The sequence below is a fragment of the Bos indicus genome, chromosome 17 (genome assembly GCF_029378745.1).
Source record: "Bos indicus isolate NIAB-ARS_2022 breed Sahiwal x Tharparkar chromosome 17, NIAB-ARS_B.indTharparkar_mat_pri_1.0, whole genome shotgun sequence".
Taxonomy (NCBI): domain Eukaryota; kingdom Metazoa; phylum Chordata; class Mammalia; order Artiodactyla; family Bovidae; genus Bos; species Bos indicus.
Window position 1 is genome coordinate 40144814 of NC_091776.1, and position 17510 is coordinate 40162323.

The 17510-nt window shown below is 40.6% G+C and overlaps 1 protein-coding gene across 1 annotated transcript in view; it reads left to right on the plus strand.

Moving 5' to 3' along the window:
* Window positions 1-17510, plus strand: part of SPMIP2 (sperm microtubule inner protein 2) — a 135237-nt gene that overhangs the window by 72166 nt on the left and 45561 nt on the right. The window contains exon 3 of the mRNA XM_070769191.1: window positions 2254-2312. Within this exon, the coding sequence (XP_070625292.1) occupies window positions 2254-2312 (59 nt within the window). The remainder of the gene's footprint in view (window positions 1-2253; window positions 2313-17510) is intronic.

Below are 17510 nucleotides of genomic sequence, written 5' to 3' on the forward strand. Positions count from 1 at the left end.
GAAAAATGGGGTAGGGTTAGAGGCTAATGAATGCATTGTGTGTTCCTAAGGAAAATCTTTCCAGATTAAACCAGTGAAACTTTGGGTTATTAAAAATGAGAACAAAGATCAAAGATTATCCCAGTCCTGGGAAATTTGCCCATAAACTGATGATAAAATTATTTGTAAGTCAGTTGATAAGATTGATATTCAGGGAATAGGTGTCAGAAATCAGTTGAGACTCAGGAGTTTGGGGGAGAATGGATACATGTGTATTTATGGCTGAGTGCCTCTGCTATCCACCTGTAACTATCACAACATTATTAATTGGCTGTACCTCAATATAAAATAAAAAGTAAAAAAAAATCAGTTGAAAAAGATTTTACTATTACAGACAGATGGTTGTTATTTAGTCGCTAAGTAGTCATGTCTGACTCTTTGCAACCCCATGGACTGTAGCCTGCCAGGCTCCTCTGTCCATGGGATTTTCCAGGCAACAATACTGGGGTGGATTGCCATTTCCTTCTCCAGGGCATCTTTCCAACCTGGTATCAAACCCACGTCTCCTGCATTGACAAGAGGATTCTTTATCACTGAGCCACCAGCGAAGTCCTAAACACAGATTATCACTTTTCAAACTTTTGGAATAGTGGCTTAGCCTTTCATTTAAATCTTGTTTATTTTATCCCTTCCTTTGTTTATTATTTTACACATGGACATTAAAGATCTAGAAGTGATCAAGCTTTCAGATCTTCATCACTGAGAAATGACTTAAATAGATCTGCTTTCCCAACACAACCCTTGATCAGGAAAGGCATTATAAGCCAAAGCTTGAGGAAAAGGCAAGAAAACAGGGGAGATAGAAAAGGGTACCAGGTGATTTATCTAAGGTTAACATTATGATATGATTTTGCTACATTTCCCCCTTTTTGTCTTTTTTATTGATGTATTTGAGGTTGATTTACAGTGTTGTGTTAGTTTCTGGTGTGCAGCAAAGTGGTTCAGACAGACAGATAGATGATAGATTCTCTTTCAGATTATCTTCCATTATAGGTTATTACAAGGTATTGAGTATAGGTCCCTGTGCTATACAGTAGGTCCTTGTCAGTTATCTATTTATATAAAGTAGTTTGTATCTGTTAATCCCAAGCTCCTAATTTTTTCCTCCACTCTTCCATTTCCTTTGGTAACCATGAGTTTTTTCCTATGTCTGTGAGTCTGTTCCTGTTTTGTAAATAAGTTCATTTGTATAATTTTTTTGGATTGCACATGTGATATCAAATGACATTTGTCTTTGATTTATTACACTCAATGTGATAATCTCTAAGTCCATTTATGTTGCTACAAATGGCAGTATTTCATTCTTTTTATGGCTGAGTAATAGCTCATTGTACATATGTCCCACATCTTTAACCATTCATCTGTTGATGAACTTTAAGATGCTCCATAACTTGTCTATTGTGAATTATGCTGTAATGAACATTGGCGTGCACATATCTTTTCAAATTATAATTTTCTTCAGATATCTGCCCAGGAGTCAGGTTGCTGGATCATATGGTAGTTGTATTTTTAGGTTTTTAAGGAACCTCTGTACTGTTTTCTATAGCAGCTGCACCACTTCACATTCCAAACAACACTATAGGAAGATACCTTTTTTCTACTTCTCCAGCATTTACTATTTGTAGACTTTTTGATGATGACAATTCTGACCAGTGTGAGGTGATACCTCATTGTAGTTTGGATTTGCATTTCTCTAATAATTAGTGCTGTTGAGCATCTTTTCACATGAGGGTAAGGTGATGTGAAAAAAGCTAAGCTGAGACAAAATGATGTCATGTTATAGTTGCTGGGGGGAAGGGATTGTTAGGGAATTGGGATGGCTATGTACACAGTGCAATATTTAAGACTGGTAACCAACAAGGACCCACTATGAAAAACAAAAAATAAATGGTAAGTCCTGGTTTTGAGTGCCTGCTCATGTAGATATAGAATCATGAGATGTTTAGAGATTGTAGATGACACTCTTCTGCAGACCCAACAGCTGTCCTTTTATAGAGAGGGCAGGGAAAGCACAGAGGGTCAGATTTATTTTACTTCTTGTATCTTTTCTTCTCAGTTCAAGAATCAAAAGACCATGTTTCCTCAACTGAATTTAGCGTTTCTTGTTTAATTGCTCCACCTGACCTCCTCTTTGACTAGGAACCCAGACTCTCAGACATGTTCATGCAGAGTGACCTTGGAATCAGGGGACATTGATTTTCTTCTTTTTTACAGTATGAAGAATTCAGTCAAGCGGCTATTGACAAACTAAGCCACAGATACCAGAGCCCATGGTAAGTATATTTACATCAATTAATTAATCTTTCCTCCTGAATTAGTGACAGAGTTAATTTCTTTTTATTGGAGTAATTTGCTTTACAATGTTGTGTTAGTTTCTGCTGTACAGCAAAGTGAATCAGTTATATGTTTACCTATATCCCCTCTTTTTTGGATTTCCTTCCCATTTAGGTCACTACAGAGAATTGAGTTAGACGTCCCTGTGCAATACAATAGGGACTCATTATCTTATTATGTACCTCATTATCTATTTTATACCTGCATTGCTCTTCAATTACTCAGCTACATGTTTACCTATATCCCCTCTTTTTTGGATTTCCTTCCCATTTAGGTCACTACAGAGAATTGAGTAGAGGTCTCTGTGCAATATAATAGGGACTCATTATCTTATTATATCTCATTTTCTATTTTATACCTGCATTGTTCTTCAATTACTCAGTCGGGTCCGACTCTTTGCAACCCCATGGACTTTAGCATATTAGGCTTCCCTGACCTTCACCATCTCCTGGAGCTTGCTCAAACTCATGTCCATTGAGTCGGTAATGCAATCCAACCATCTCATCCTCTGTCATCCCCTCCTTCTCCTGCCTTCAATCTTTCCCAGCAGCAGGGTCTTTTCTAATGAGTCAGCTCTTCACATCAGGTGGCCAAGTATTGAAGCTTGAGCTTCAGCATCTGTCCTTCCAATGAATATTCAGGATTGATTTCCTTTGTACCTACATGTATGTGTGCTAAGTCACTTCAGCACAGTGGTGTATATATGTCAGCTCCAATCTCCAAATTCTTTCCATTCACCCTTTCCCCCTTTGATGTTCATATGTTTGATCTTCAAGTCTGTGCCTCTATTTCTGCTTTGCAAATAAGATAATCTATACTACTTTTCTAGATTCCACATATATGCATTAATATACGATATTTGCTTTTCTCTTTCTGACTTACTTCACTCAATAACAGAGTTAATTTTTCTTAATTTTTTTATGTCCTATAGGTTTATTTGTACATTTGTGAATTTTTACTCCTAATAAGCACAGAAAATCTTCACTATCTACTCGGTCAGTTCAGTTGCTCAGTCGTGTTCGACTTTGTGACCCCGTGGACTGCAGCATGCCAGGCCTCCCTGTCCATCACCAACTCCCGGAGATTACTCAAACTCATGTCCATTGAGTCGGTGATGCCATCCAACCATCTCATCCTCTGTCGTCCCCTTCTTCTCCCGCCTTCACTCTTTCCCAGCATCAGGGTCTTTTCAAATGAGTCAGCTCTTTGCATCAGGTGGCCAAAGTATTTGGAGCTTCAGCTTCAAGGTCAGTCCTTCCAATGGATATTCAGGACTGATTTCCTTTAGGATTGATTGGTTGGATCTCATTGCAGTCCAAGGGTCTCTCAAGAGTCTTCTCCAACACCACAGTTCAAAAGCATCAATTCTTCAGCACTCAGCTTTCTTTATAGTCCAACTCTCACATCCACACATAACTACTGGAAAAAACATAGCTTTGACTAGATGGACTTTTGTTGACAAAGTAATGTCTCTGCTTTTTAATATGCTGTCTGGGTTGGTCACAGCTTTTCTTCCAGGGAGCAAGTGTCTTTTAATTTCATGGCTGCAGTCACCATTTGTAGTGATTTTGGAGGGCCCCAAAATATAGTCTGTCATTGTTTCCACTGTTTCCCCATCTATTTGCCAGCTGCCATGATCTTAGCTTTCTGAATGTTGAGTTTTAAGCCAACTTTTCCACTCTCCTCTTTCACTTTCATCAAGAGGCTCTTTAGTTCTTTGCTTTCTGCCATAATGGTGTTGTTATCTGCATATTTGAGGTTATTGATATTTCTCCCAGCAATCTTGATTCCAGCTTGTGCTTTCTCCAGCCCAGCTTTTCTCATGATGTGCTCTGCATATAAGTTAAATAAGCAGGGTGACAATATACAGCCTTGACGTACTCCTTTCCCAATGTGGAACCAGTTTGTTGTTCCATGTCCAGTTCTGTTGCTTCCTGACCTGCATATAGGTTTCTCAAGAGGCAGGTGAGGTGGTCTGGTACTCCCATCTCTTTAAGAATTTTCCAGTTTGTTGTGATCCACACAGTCAAAGGCTTTGGCGTAGTCAATAAAGCAGAAATAGATGTTTTTCTGAAATTCTCTTGCTTTTTCGATGATCCAATGGATGTTGGCAATTTGATCTCTGGTTCCTCTGCCTTTTTAAAATCCAGCTTGAACATCTGGAAGTTCACAGTGCATGTACTGTTGAAGCCTCACTCAGAGAATTTTGAGCATTACTTTGCTAGCATGTGAGATGAGTGCAATTGTGCGGTAGTTTGAACATTCTTTGGCATTGCCTTTTTTTGGGATTGGAATGAAAACTGACCTTTTCCAGTTCTGTGGCCACTGCTGAGTTTTCCAAATTTGCTGGCATATTGAGTGCAGCACTTTCACAGCATCATCTTTTAGGATTTGAAATAGCTCAATTGGAATTTCATCACCTCCAATAGCTTTGTTCATAGTGATGCTTCCTAAGCCCACTTGACTTCACATTCCAGGATGTCTGGCTCTAGGTGAATGATCACACCATTGTGATTATCTGGGTTGTGAAGATCTTTTTTGTATAGTTCTTCTGTGTATTCTTGCCACCTCTTCTTAATATTTTCTGCTTCTGTTAGGTCCATACCATTTCTGTCCTTTATTGAGCCCATCTTTGCGTGAAATGTTCCCTTTGTATCTCTAATTTTCTTGAAGACACCTCTAGTCTTTCCCAGTCTTTTGTTTTCCTCTATTTCTTTGCTCTGATCACCGAGGAAGGCTTTCTTATCTCTCCTTGCTATTCTTTGAAACTCTGCATTCAAATGGGTGTATCTTTCCCTTTTTCCTTTTCCTTTCACTTTCTTTTCACAGCTATTTGTAAGGCCTCCTCAGACAACCATTTTGCCTTTTTGCATTTCTTTTTCTTGGGGATGATCATGATCCTTGTCTCCTGTACAGTCACAAACCTCCGTCCATACTTCTTCAGGCACTCTGTCTATCAGATCTAATCCCTTGAATCTATTTCTCACTTCCATTGTTAATAGTAAGGGATTTCATTAAGGGGAGGAGTGGGGCAGTGCAAGTGAGATGAGAGCACAGTGCAGGAAAAGGGAACCAGCCAGTTAAGAACAGCAGCTGGATGTTGGAGGGTGGGGCCTTTAACTATATAAATGGTTGTTTTCAATGAAAGAACAAAAACATAACTTTTTTTGGTTAAAAGCCCCTCATTTCAGGCTGTTGGCCTAGAAACCATCATAATGCATCATGTTAGTTAATCAATGTAATCCTATTAAAGTCACACAATGGCTTGAACTGACACTCTCTTGAGTGACTTCACTTTCACTTTAAGGCAGTGGTAACCAAAATGAAACCTGTATGTTCAGTTACAGGCAAAGAGCAAAACCTAGGCTTGTCATCTATTGGAACATATAATTCAGATTTCTAAGGGAAAAGAGATCAGTCAGCATTGCTCTTACAGGAGTACAGATTCAATAATGTCTTTGTTTTCCTTAGATTTTTGGAGGTCAGGGTTTCTGCACTTTTGGGACACTAAGCACAACCTCTGCTTAAAAACCTCCTGGCCTCACTCTCAGGCTTGGCAGAGGCTCTGAAAGAGGATGACTCTACAAGGTCCAGGTGTGCCCACCTGATTACATTCTCTCAGCTGTGCCAAGAGCCATCTCCTTCCTGGGCAAGGTTTGTGTTTAGCCTCCCCAACCGTTCGCATGTTCTGTCATCAGTCAACTGCAGTCACTCAATAAATCCAGCATCTCTTGTATTCAAAGCACTGCTAGACTCTGCAGCCATGGTGCTGAACAAGCCTAAGAACTAAGAGAAGTCACTGGGGACTTCCCTGGTGATACAGTGGATAGGAATCCACCTGCCAATGCAGAGGACACAGGTTCAATCCCCAGTCTGGGAAGATTCCACATGCTGTGAGCAACTAAGCACATGAACCTACTGAGGCCTTGTGCAGAAATTACTGAAGCCCATGTCCCTCGAGCCTATGCTCTGAATAAGCGAAGGTGCCACAGTGAGAAGCCCATGCATTGGCAACTAGAGAGTACCCCCGCTCACCTCAACTAGAGAAAGCCTGTGTGCAGCAACATAGACCTAGCTCAACCAAAAAAATAAAAATAAATGAATAAATACATTTTAAGAAAGAGAATTCATTGAAAGATTTAAAATAGGGAACAATGTGATCCAATTAAAAAAAAAATCACTCTGGAATATTGAAGTGCTGCATGGAGAAAAAAATTGAAAAGTGACAAGACAGTTGAAGCAAGCTCAGCCAGGAAACAATTTCATTTCAACAAGTCGCTCTTGAGTTTTCAGTGCGCTCTGTAAACAATCCAAAATCAGTCGTGATGATGAGAGTTGTGAGAAGGAAAGGATTTGAGCTCAGCTTTCAAAGGAACATAGGCTTTAAATAAATGAGAAGAAGAGATGATGTTTGCTGTGACAATGGGGAGTAAGAATGTATTCAGAGATCGGACGAAAGAGATTTTAGCATTATCTTAATTTTACAGGAGAAGAAATTGAACTTCAGATGCTAAGTAAGGTACACAAACCCGGGTTACAGAGCTAATATCTAGGTCCTAGTTGACTGATTCCACAGATCTGGGTTGGGATCTGGGCTTGAATCTTTTCAGAAGGCTCTTCAAGCGATTCTGATGATCATTCAGGGCTGAGAATGACTTGTGAGGACTGAAAGAAGAAAGGGATGAGCCTGGGGGCATCCACACCAGGAAAAGGTCAGTGAGCATCATGGAAGAAGGAAAGAGCCTCAGAGGCAGGGACCTGAGGACAATGGGAGGCTGTAAAAGGCAGGGAAGAACTCAAGGAGGAGGGTTTATACAAGGAAATGGAAATCCAAGAAAACAATAACAGACAAATATTTGGAACTTATCAATGGTCTCAGAAAAAGCATTGGAGGAAGAGAAGAATGAGTTGAGGGCATATAAGCGGCATTGAAGAATTTTTGTCGGCTGACGTAATAGAGCCAAGAGACTGCTCTGATTCTGAGACCAGAAGTCCAGTCAAGGACAATGACAGGATTTCCTCCATTCTGGGGTATACTTTGAAAATCTAACTCCTTGAAATCAGGATGTGTTTTATGGTAGTTATTTATGGTAGATGGTAGTGACTCTCTTTCTGCCCCCAAGTTCATCTGTTATTGAATCAATGGTGTGCTATCCAATTTATTGCATCGAAAATTGTCATTGTTATTTGAATAAAGCTCCCCTAGCAGTTCTGACCTTGAGGGTAGGTGGGGGAGATCCAAGATTTTGAGCCTCATTTTCAAGTGTAAATACTAGAGACCTGGGTTCGATCCCTCAGTTGGGAAGATCCCCTGGAGAAGGGAAAAGCTACCCACTCCAGTATTCTGGCATGGAGAATTCCAAGGACTGTATAGTCCATAGGGTCACAAGGAATCGGACACTACTGAGTGACTTTCACTACTACTACTAAAGACAGGTAAAAACATACTTCAGCAAACTTGAGATGAAGGTCTGCCATGTGACAAGTTCTCAAAATTTAAAAAGTAATAAGCAGGGTCCTTGCCCAAGTCACTCACAGACTTTCAGGACAGATAGATATAAAAAGATTTCAATACAACATCCACTGATGGAGAATGACCACAATAACGGGGTGTGGGTTGACTTTATTCTTTTCCCTTCTGAATTAAAGGAAACATTCTTTTGTTTTAAATACATAAGTTTCTCTAGACATGAGGTCTGATGATTAACTCATTTTTATGTGGTCTCTTCTCACAGCTGGGTGTTTTCCAATATAAACGAACAGTATGTCTAATTTCAATAAGAAGAATAAAAAGCACAGATAGGAAGTGGGAGAACAGTTTGCAGTCAAATTAAGAGTCAGTTTATAAGAGAATGCACTGCAAATAGTGAATCAGTGGGAATTTTTGTTTTGAGAAGTGGAATCTGTTAAAGTTACACGTTACTGAAAATTGTAGAGCATAGCAGCATCCTGCTTTCTTTCCCTTACCTATAACATAGAGTTTGACATATCAGTTCAGTTCAGTTCAGTTCAGTCGCTGACTCTTTGCGGCCCCATGAATTGCAGCACACCAGGCCTCCCTGTCCATCATCAACTCCTGGAGTTCACTCAGACTCACATCCATAGAGTCGGTGATGCTATCCAGTCATCTCATCCTCTGTCGTCCCCTTCTCCTCCTGCCCCCAATCCCTCCCAGCATCAGAGTCTTTTCCAATGAGTCAACTCTTCGCATGAGGTGGCCAAAGTACTGGAGTTTCAGCTTTAGCATCATTCCTTCCAAAGAAATCCCAGGGCTGATCTCCTTCAGAATGGACTGGTTGGATCTCCTTGCAGTCCAAGGGACTCTCAAGAGTCTTCATATATAATAAGAGTTTGACATATAGGGGTACTCAATACTTGGTGAATCAGATATAAAAGACAAAATCCCTATTCTTAGTGTACTCAGAATGGCACAGATTGGTACAGCTCAAGCCAGAAAAACTGGAGGACTTTGGTCATGAGGACTTCCTGAGTGAGATGAAATTTAAGCTGGGTTTAGAAGGAGAACATTAGGAAAATCTCTGGTTGCCTCCCTGGGTAAACTTGTTATCCATGCACATGAAAGGCTTGCTGAGATTATGAAATCAACAGACTCGTTCACAGGCAAACTTCCTTCCAGAAAGGCACTGCCAACATGACTATGCCCTAATGTCACTATGAAGTTGCCTCTTTGCCATTTATTTGCCAATGTATCATTTGTCTTAGGACTAATGTCTTAAGGACTGGTTCACAGTCCTGTGGATAGCCACTGTCAGTAGATGGCGGGGTTGCGGGTGTGGGTGTCAAGGATGCTGCAGATTCTAAAGTGAGGGTGACCAGACTAGGTGTCAGTCAAGAAGAGAGGAGCAACATGACTTTTAAAAAGTCAAAATTAACTACAACATCCCCTAACTTTTCATTTATTTGAGGGTCACAGCTCTTTTCAGTGTGTTGGCTCTCCTGTGTCTGCCTTCTTATAATCAAAGGATTTGTTTGTCAGTTCCCATTCTCAGGAGGTGCACAACATGGCAAGTGGAAAGAGTGCTGAAATGAAAATCAAGAAAGGCTGGTTTTACCAGGCTTTTTCCTGGTGAAGGAATTTATCATTCTCCAGGAAAAAAATGAAGGAGGTTTAGCTAGAAAGGAGTACAAAAGTGTTTGCAATGATGCAAAGTCAGAAATAGCCTGCTAAGTCACTTCAGTCTTGTCAGACTCTGTGCGACCCCCTAGACAGCAGCCCACCAGGCTTCCCCATCCCTGGGATTCTCCAGGCAAGAACACTGGAGTGGGTTGCCATTTCCTTCTCCAATGTATGAAAGTGAAAAGTGAAAGTGAAGTCACTCAGTCATGTCCGACTCTGTGCAACCCCATGGACTGCCGCCTACCAGGCTCCTCCGTCCGTGGGATTTTCCAGGCAAGAGTACTGGAGTGGGGTGCCGTTGCCTTCTCTGAGAAATAGCCTAATATCCCCCAGATAAGGGATTGTGAGAAGTGGTGAAGTGGAATCTATAGTGATTAAGAGACGTAGTATATATATACAATGGAATATTACTCAGCCATAAAAAAATGAAACAATCCCATTGCAGCAACATGGATGGACCTAGAGAGTGTCATACTGAGTGAAATAAGCCATAGAAGGACAAAGAGCATATGACACCACTTATATGTGGAATCTAGAAAAATGATACAAATGAACTGATAAACAAGGCAGAAATAGACTCACAGACATAGAAAATAAACTTATGATTACCAAAGTGGGTAAGGGGAATAAATTAGGAGTTTGGGATTAATGCACACATGCTACTATATATAAAATGGATAAACAACAAGAACCTTCTCTATAGCATAGGGAATTTCACTGAATATTTTGTAGCAACTTATAAGGGAAATTAATATAAGAAGAATATATATACTCATATATATACACACACACACACACACACACACACACACACATGTGTTTTTATGTATGTATATATATATTGGAGAAGGCAATGGCACCCCACTCCAGTACTCTTGCTTGGAAAATCCCATGGACAGAGGAGTCTGGTGGGCTGCAGTCCATCCGGTCGCTAAGAGTTGGACACGACTGAGCAACTTCACTTTTACTTTTCACTCTCATGCTTTAGAGAAGAAAATGGCAACCCACTCCAGTGTTCTTGCCTGGAGAATCCCAGGGACAGAAAAGCCTGGTAGGCTGCCATCTCTGGGGTCGCACAGAGTCAGACACGACTGAAGCGACTTAGCAGCAGCAGTATATATATATATATATATATATACACATAAAACTGTGCTGTACTGCTGAAACTAACATGATACTGTAAATCAACTACACCTCAATAATAAATAAATAAAATATTTTTAAAAACAAATAAATATTGTTCATAGAGGGGAAAGGGGAGATTCTGAAGACACTTCCCACATTCAAGTCCCCATTTTAACATCTGGAAGCTGTGACTCCTGTGACAAGTTATTTAAACTCTTTATCCCTCAGATTTCCAATCTGTAAAATGATTATAACAGAGTCTACTCTTCTGGAGTAGATATTTTATACAGATGTGTTGTTACACATACAGCACTTTGAACAGCACTTGGTATATATAGTAAATGCTCAGTAAACAGTGTGACCATATGTTTTATTACCTAAAATAGGACATTTTGGAAAGTAAAACAGGAAGCTAATGGAATTAGGTCACCTGGACAACAGACTAACCTGTAGGTATCCTGAGCAAATCAGTCCACTCTGTTAATAAACATTCCCAAATTAGTTAAATAAATGAAATGCATTGAAATAAATAAATTTAAATAAATCTGTTAAAATTCTTATTACACTGTTAGGAAAAACAATCAGTATAGAGATTCAGTATGGGAGAGAAATTTCACACTGTAGAGTTAATCTTACAAAAGTGGAACAGAAATTCAAAGAGACAGAAAAGAAGAAAAGAAAAAATAAGAAAGAAAGAAAGAAATTAAAAATAAATTAGTCTAGTGTTTAATAGACCTCAGAAGGGATCAGAGATAACAGAAGAAAGAAAATCAATAATGTAAGAAAATTTCTCAGAAGGGAATAACATGAATTTCCAGATTGAAAAGCTCTATCAAAGAAAAATGACAACAACTGTATTAAGACACGTCACTGTGAAACTTCACTTCTGGGATGAAGACAATTGCCAAGCCTTCCAGAGGGAGACTGGGACATGTACAAAGGATCCAGAATCAATAAGGCATCACACTTCTTGCCAGGGATCCTAGGCTCTGGAAGACACTGGTCAATGACTGCTCTGTCTACTAGAAAGTGACTGTCAACCTGGAATTCTATACCCTGCTCAACTATCAAGTGGGGAGGTAGAAAAGAGACATTTTAATGCATGTATGTATTCCTCAAATGCATTGTTTCCTGAGAAGCAACTGGAGAATATCATTTAGCAAGATAATAAGGGAAAGTCTAGGAAAAAGAAAGGAATATGATCAAAGAAACAAGAGACCCAACAAAGGTGGTAGGCAAAGAGGATGCTCAAAATGGTAAAAGAGAAGACCAGGAAAGTGGACATGCAGGAGCCCAGAGGAGGAGCAGGGCAAGTGGGGGCCCCCCCAGGGGGCACTTACTTTATACAAATATTGAGTGAAGTCCTGAAGAAGCAAATGAGCTGAAAGTGGCTGATTTTGGAGAAGACAATGCTTGGACAGGGAGCAGAGAGAGATGGGAGTATTGTTAATTATAAACATTTTAGTACTACTTATTTATTACTGGTTTTTCCTGTGGTCATGTATGGATGTAAGAGTTGGACTGTGAAGAAGGCTGAGCGCCGAAGAATTGATGCTTTTCAACTGTGGTATTGGAGAAGACTCTTGAGAGTCCCTTGGACTGCAAGGAGATCCAACCAGTCCATTCTGAAGGAGATCAGCCCTGGATTTCTTTAGAAGGAATGATGCTAAAGCTGAAACTCCAGTACTTTGGCCACCTCATGCGAAGAGTTGACTCATTGGAAAAGACTCAGATGCTGGGAGGGATTGGGGGCAGGAGGAGAAGGGGACGACAGAGGATGAGATGGCTGGATGGCATCACCGACTCTATGGATGTGAGTCTGAGTGAACTCCGGGAGTTCATGATGGACAGGGAGGCCTGGCATGCTGCGATTCATGGGGTCGCAAAGAGTCGGACATGACTGAGTGACTGAACTGAACTGAATAACTGATTACAATATTATGTAAGTTGAAGGTGTACAATGTAGTGATTTTTAAAAATAATTAATTAGGCTGTGTTCATTCTTAGTTGCAGTATGCAGGATCTTTCATTGCAGCTCAAAGACTTTTCTAATTGTAACTTGCAGGCTCTAGGGCATGCAGGTTCAGTAGTTGTGACGGGGGGTCTTAGTTGCCCTGAAGCATGTGGGATCTTAGTTCCCCAACCAGGGATCAAACCTGCATCTGCTGAATTGAAAGGTAGATTCTTAACCAGTGGACAACCAGGGAAGTCCCACAATACTGTGATTCACTTTAGTACAATTTATCTGTATTATGTATATGTACCTAAATGATCACATTCAAATGGAAAAAAATTAGGTTCACATTATGTGCAGTGTACAAGCATATTATTTGATAAAAATGAAAATTAATTATAAAATGAGAGAAATAGAAACTCAGTTGAGTTTTAGTAGCTAGGGTTCCTAAGTTGAAAAAATTTCTAAAAGTAAGACTTTCAGTACTAAAGAAATATGCACTGACCTGAATAAACAGGGCTTTCTGTTTATTCAGAAAGGTAGAAGGTGTGCCTGCATTTGGCATGAATTAAGGGGTGTGTAGAAAATTGCCTGTTTTCTTTCATAATGAAATACTGCCAAAGCCAGTTGTTAAACTAGCACAGACTTAATGACAGCCACTATTTAAAAATATATTGGTACATAAATACTTGCTTTTCTCTTGGAGTTGTTTTCCTCAAAACATCTGTAAATCTTGACAACTTTCCATTTTTAAGGCTGTTGGTGACTGGCACTTTGGACGGATTCCCGTGAGCATTAAGGAGCAAAGTGCTGCAATTTAAAAAATTTTTGTTTTATTGAAGTATAATTAACTTACAATGTTGTGTTAATTTCTACTGTACAGCAAACTGACTCAGTTATATACAAATATATATAATATTTATATATTCTTTTCCATTCTGGTTTATCACAAAATATTGAATATTGCTCCCTGTGCTATACAATAGGCCTTGTTGTTTATCTATCCTTTTAAAAATTACATTTATTTGGCCCTGCCAGGTCTTAGTTCCAGCACCCAGGATCCTTGATCTTGATTGCAGCATGTGGGATATTCAGTTGCAGCATGCAAACTCTGAGTTGTGGCTTGTGGGACCTAGTACCCTGGTGCTGCTGCTGCTGCTGCTAAGTCGCTTCAGTCGTGTCCGACTCTGTGCGACTCCATAGACGGCAGCCCATCAGGCTCCTCTGTCTCTGGGATTCTCCAAGCAAGAATACTAGAGTGGGTTGCCATTTCCTTCTCCAATGCATGAAAATGAAAAGTGAAAGTGAAGTTGCTCAGTCATGTCTGACTCTTAGCGACCCCATGGACTGCAGCCTACCAAGCTCCTCCATCCATGGGATTTTCCAGGCAAGAGTACTGGAGTGGGTTGCCATTGCCTTCTCCCCTAGTACCCTGACCAGGGGTCAAACCCAGGCCCTCTGCACTGGAAGCTGGAGTCTTAGCCCCTGGACCACCAGAGAAGTCCCCTATCCATTCCTTATATAATAGTTTGTATCTGCTAATCCAAATCTAACCCTTCCCCACCCATTTTCCCACAAGTCTGTTCTCTATGTCTGTGAGTCTGTTTCTGTTTTGTAAGTACGTTCATCTGTATTATATATTCAATTCTACATATAAATAATATCATATGGTATTTGTCATTCTCTGTCTGGCTTACTTCACTTAGTATGATCATCTCTAGGTTTATCCATGTTGCCGCAGGTGGCATTATTTCATTCTTTTTAATAGCTAAGTAATATTTCATTGTATTCTTTTGAGATTACCTGCACTCATTCTTATTTTTGTTACCTAAAAAATGCCTCTGTACTTCTTCCTCTGGACCTGCCCACCCCCAGCCTCCTCCCCTGAGATTTCTCTCCAGCAAGTTGGTGCAGGGGGAGGCCTCTCAGGAAGCTCCAGTGCAGTAGAAACAACTCAGAGCTCCCATGCTGGTCACTGTTGTGGGGCCACACAGATGGTAGAGGCCCATTTATTCATTCAGTAAATATCCAGCTGCTGACCTCATGCCAGGCACTGGAGGTTCAGGAGTGAACAAGATAGACATCATTCCTGCCTTCCTTATATTCTATCAGGAAAGACAGGGCAGACACAGCCTAATGTAAGGCCAATCATTTCATTGTAGGACCTGTTGTAAGGGAGAAGAACAGACTGCATATAAATGTTTCTTGTTGGATGAGAGGTTATTATTCATCCTGGGATGAAGCACTTAGAGCAGAAGAATATGATACAGCTGTGTTGGAAGAAGAGACAGTGCTGTTATCCTTAAGAAGAAAACTTACTGGGCAATCACTATGTCCAGGTGGAGAAAATTCAGTTCGTGTCAGAAGAGGACCCTTCACTGCAAATTACTCTCTGTGGAACTTCTGAAAGACACTGAAGTCCAAAGTGTGTGCAGAAGAGGCACTTCTGAGTTGCTGGCCTGTTTTCTTCCCTTTCTCAGCATTACATACATCAGAACAGTGGCTCTTAGGGCTTGTTTCAGGAGACCAGTGTCACTGAAAGAGCGGCTGCTGATACTAAAGTAATAGCTTATGGTGTTGAAATCCAAGCATGGCCTGCAATCCAGTGCAGATGTTAGGCAAAGACAAAGAAAGTTGATGTGCTGAAAAGAATACAGAAAAAAAAGGGGCAAGGTGTGTTAGTGTTTAATTGTTTCATTTTTCTATGATCGATTCAAGATGTTTTTAAACTTTTTATTCTATATGGGGATATAGCCAATTAACAGTGTTGTGACATTTTAGGTGAACAACAAAGGTACTCAGTCATACATATACATGTATCCATTCTCCGCCCAGTTCCTCTCCTATCACGGCTGCCACATAACATTGAGCAGAGTTCCACATGCTGTATAGTAGGTCCTTGTTGGTTATCCATTTAAAATATAGCAGAGTGTATATGTCCATCTCGAACTCCCTAACTATCCCTTCCCTCATCCCTCCCCCTGGCAAATATGCCCCAACTGTGGTCATTTCAAACATTCTGTTATTACTGTGTTCATGGAGAGAAAGGAACTTCAGTCCTTGTCCTCTTTGAAGAAAGAATTTGACAAAAAGCCCAAGACTGCAAAGTAGGTCCAGCATTTATTAGAAGTACAGTACATGTGGGAGAGCACAGGGGTGAATTCTCAGAGTGAGGAGCACTATATAGGGGTAGCTTAGGTTGTTAACTCATTGTTAACAACCAGGGGGTTTTTGCAGAAACTAATGCCTGTGGCTGGCGATTTTTCCTTTTCACTAACACTTTATGGGTTACTACATTCAATAGTTACACCTGACACACCTGTAAAGTCTTCTAACTTTCATGAAATGTTGCCTTCAACCCACGCTGTGTAGAAGCAAAGGTGCCTCCTCTAGTGGCGTGTGTTTAATGTTCACTTTCAGTATCAGAATCAATCACCAAAGTCTTTTGTCTTTTTGTTTGCCTAATATTCACATCGTATGAATCAGAACTATATTCTGAAGAACTATCACTTCTGAGACATTGTGTTGCTCGGACAATCAGAGAAAGTACCTGCATAAAATTCACTGAAAAAATTTTTCACTCAAAATTTCACCATGCATTATTTTTAAAAACTTGACATTTATAATATACACAAAGCTGGAACAAAAACCTATCCGCAAAATGTGAATGATAACAACAATCACGTGCATGCATGTGTGCTCAGTCATGTCCGACTCTTTGAGACCCCATGGACGGTAGACCACCAGGCTCCTCTGTCCATGGGAGTTTTCAGGCAAGAATACTGCAGTGGGTTGCCATTTCCTCCTCCAGGGAATCTTCCTGACCCAGGAATTGAACCCATGTCTCTTGTGTCTCCTGTGTTGGCAGATGAATTCTTACTGGTGGTTGCATAATGAAACACCATATATACACGTATATAAGTTGTATAATGAAACTTTGATCAATTTTAAACCCTAATGACTTCACATGCTGCTGTTAACTGTATCACTATCTAAAAAATGTATTGATACATCTCAGGTAAATAATGTGTGATTATGGGGTTAGTCTTCTGGGGTTTCCTCCCCTGCAATCATGTCACCTGTAATTCCTTATCTGGGCTTCTGCCAGTCGCCATTTTGAATCTTTTGCTGCAGTATCCAAGTGAAACCCACAGGGGTCAAAACCACAATGCTCTTTTAGCAGCTGAGAAGTTGGGTAGATGGCTCACAGAAAGACTTCAGATCTCATTGTTCTACCAGCTTTTCCACCTTCCCCCAAAGCCCCCCAATAAAATGGTTTGATTCTCCACTCCCAAAAAAATTCACAATGCTAATGATATGGTTACTAGAGGACAACTTGAGGCCTCCTTTGCACATGTGTTAGGCTGGGAAATCCTTTCCATCCCCTCATTCCAAAAATGAGGGGGCTGTGGTAGGCAGCTTTGTCTTTCATCCAATCAGGAGGTGTCATTCCCATTGGTAGTTTATCTCAAAGAATCGGAATGAAACCTGCGGATTAACCAGAGGCCCCTCTACCTCTTACTTCATTAGCAGTATCTGTAGAAGTGATTTGTGACTGCCGAGTTATCTCAGTCGTGTCCTACTCTTTGTGACCCTATTGACTGTAGCCCGCCAGGCTTCTCTGTCCATGGGATTCTCCAAGAGAGAATACTGGACTGTGTTGCCATGCCCTCCTTCAGGGGATCTTCCCGACCCACGGATGGAACCCGAGTCTCTTTTGTCTCCTGCATTGACAGTCAGATTCTTTACCACTAGTGCCACTTGGGAAGCCCTAGAAGTGATTTACAAAAGACCAGTACTATCACTTAGGGGACTTCCCTGGTGGTCCAGTGGCTAAGACTCCATGCTCCCAATGCAGGGCCCCAGGTTGGATCCCTGGTCAGGGATCTAGATTCCACATGCCACAACTAAAGAGTTTGC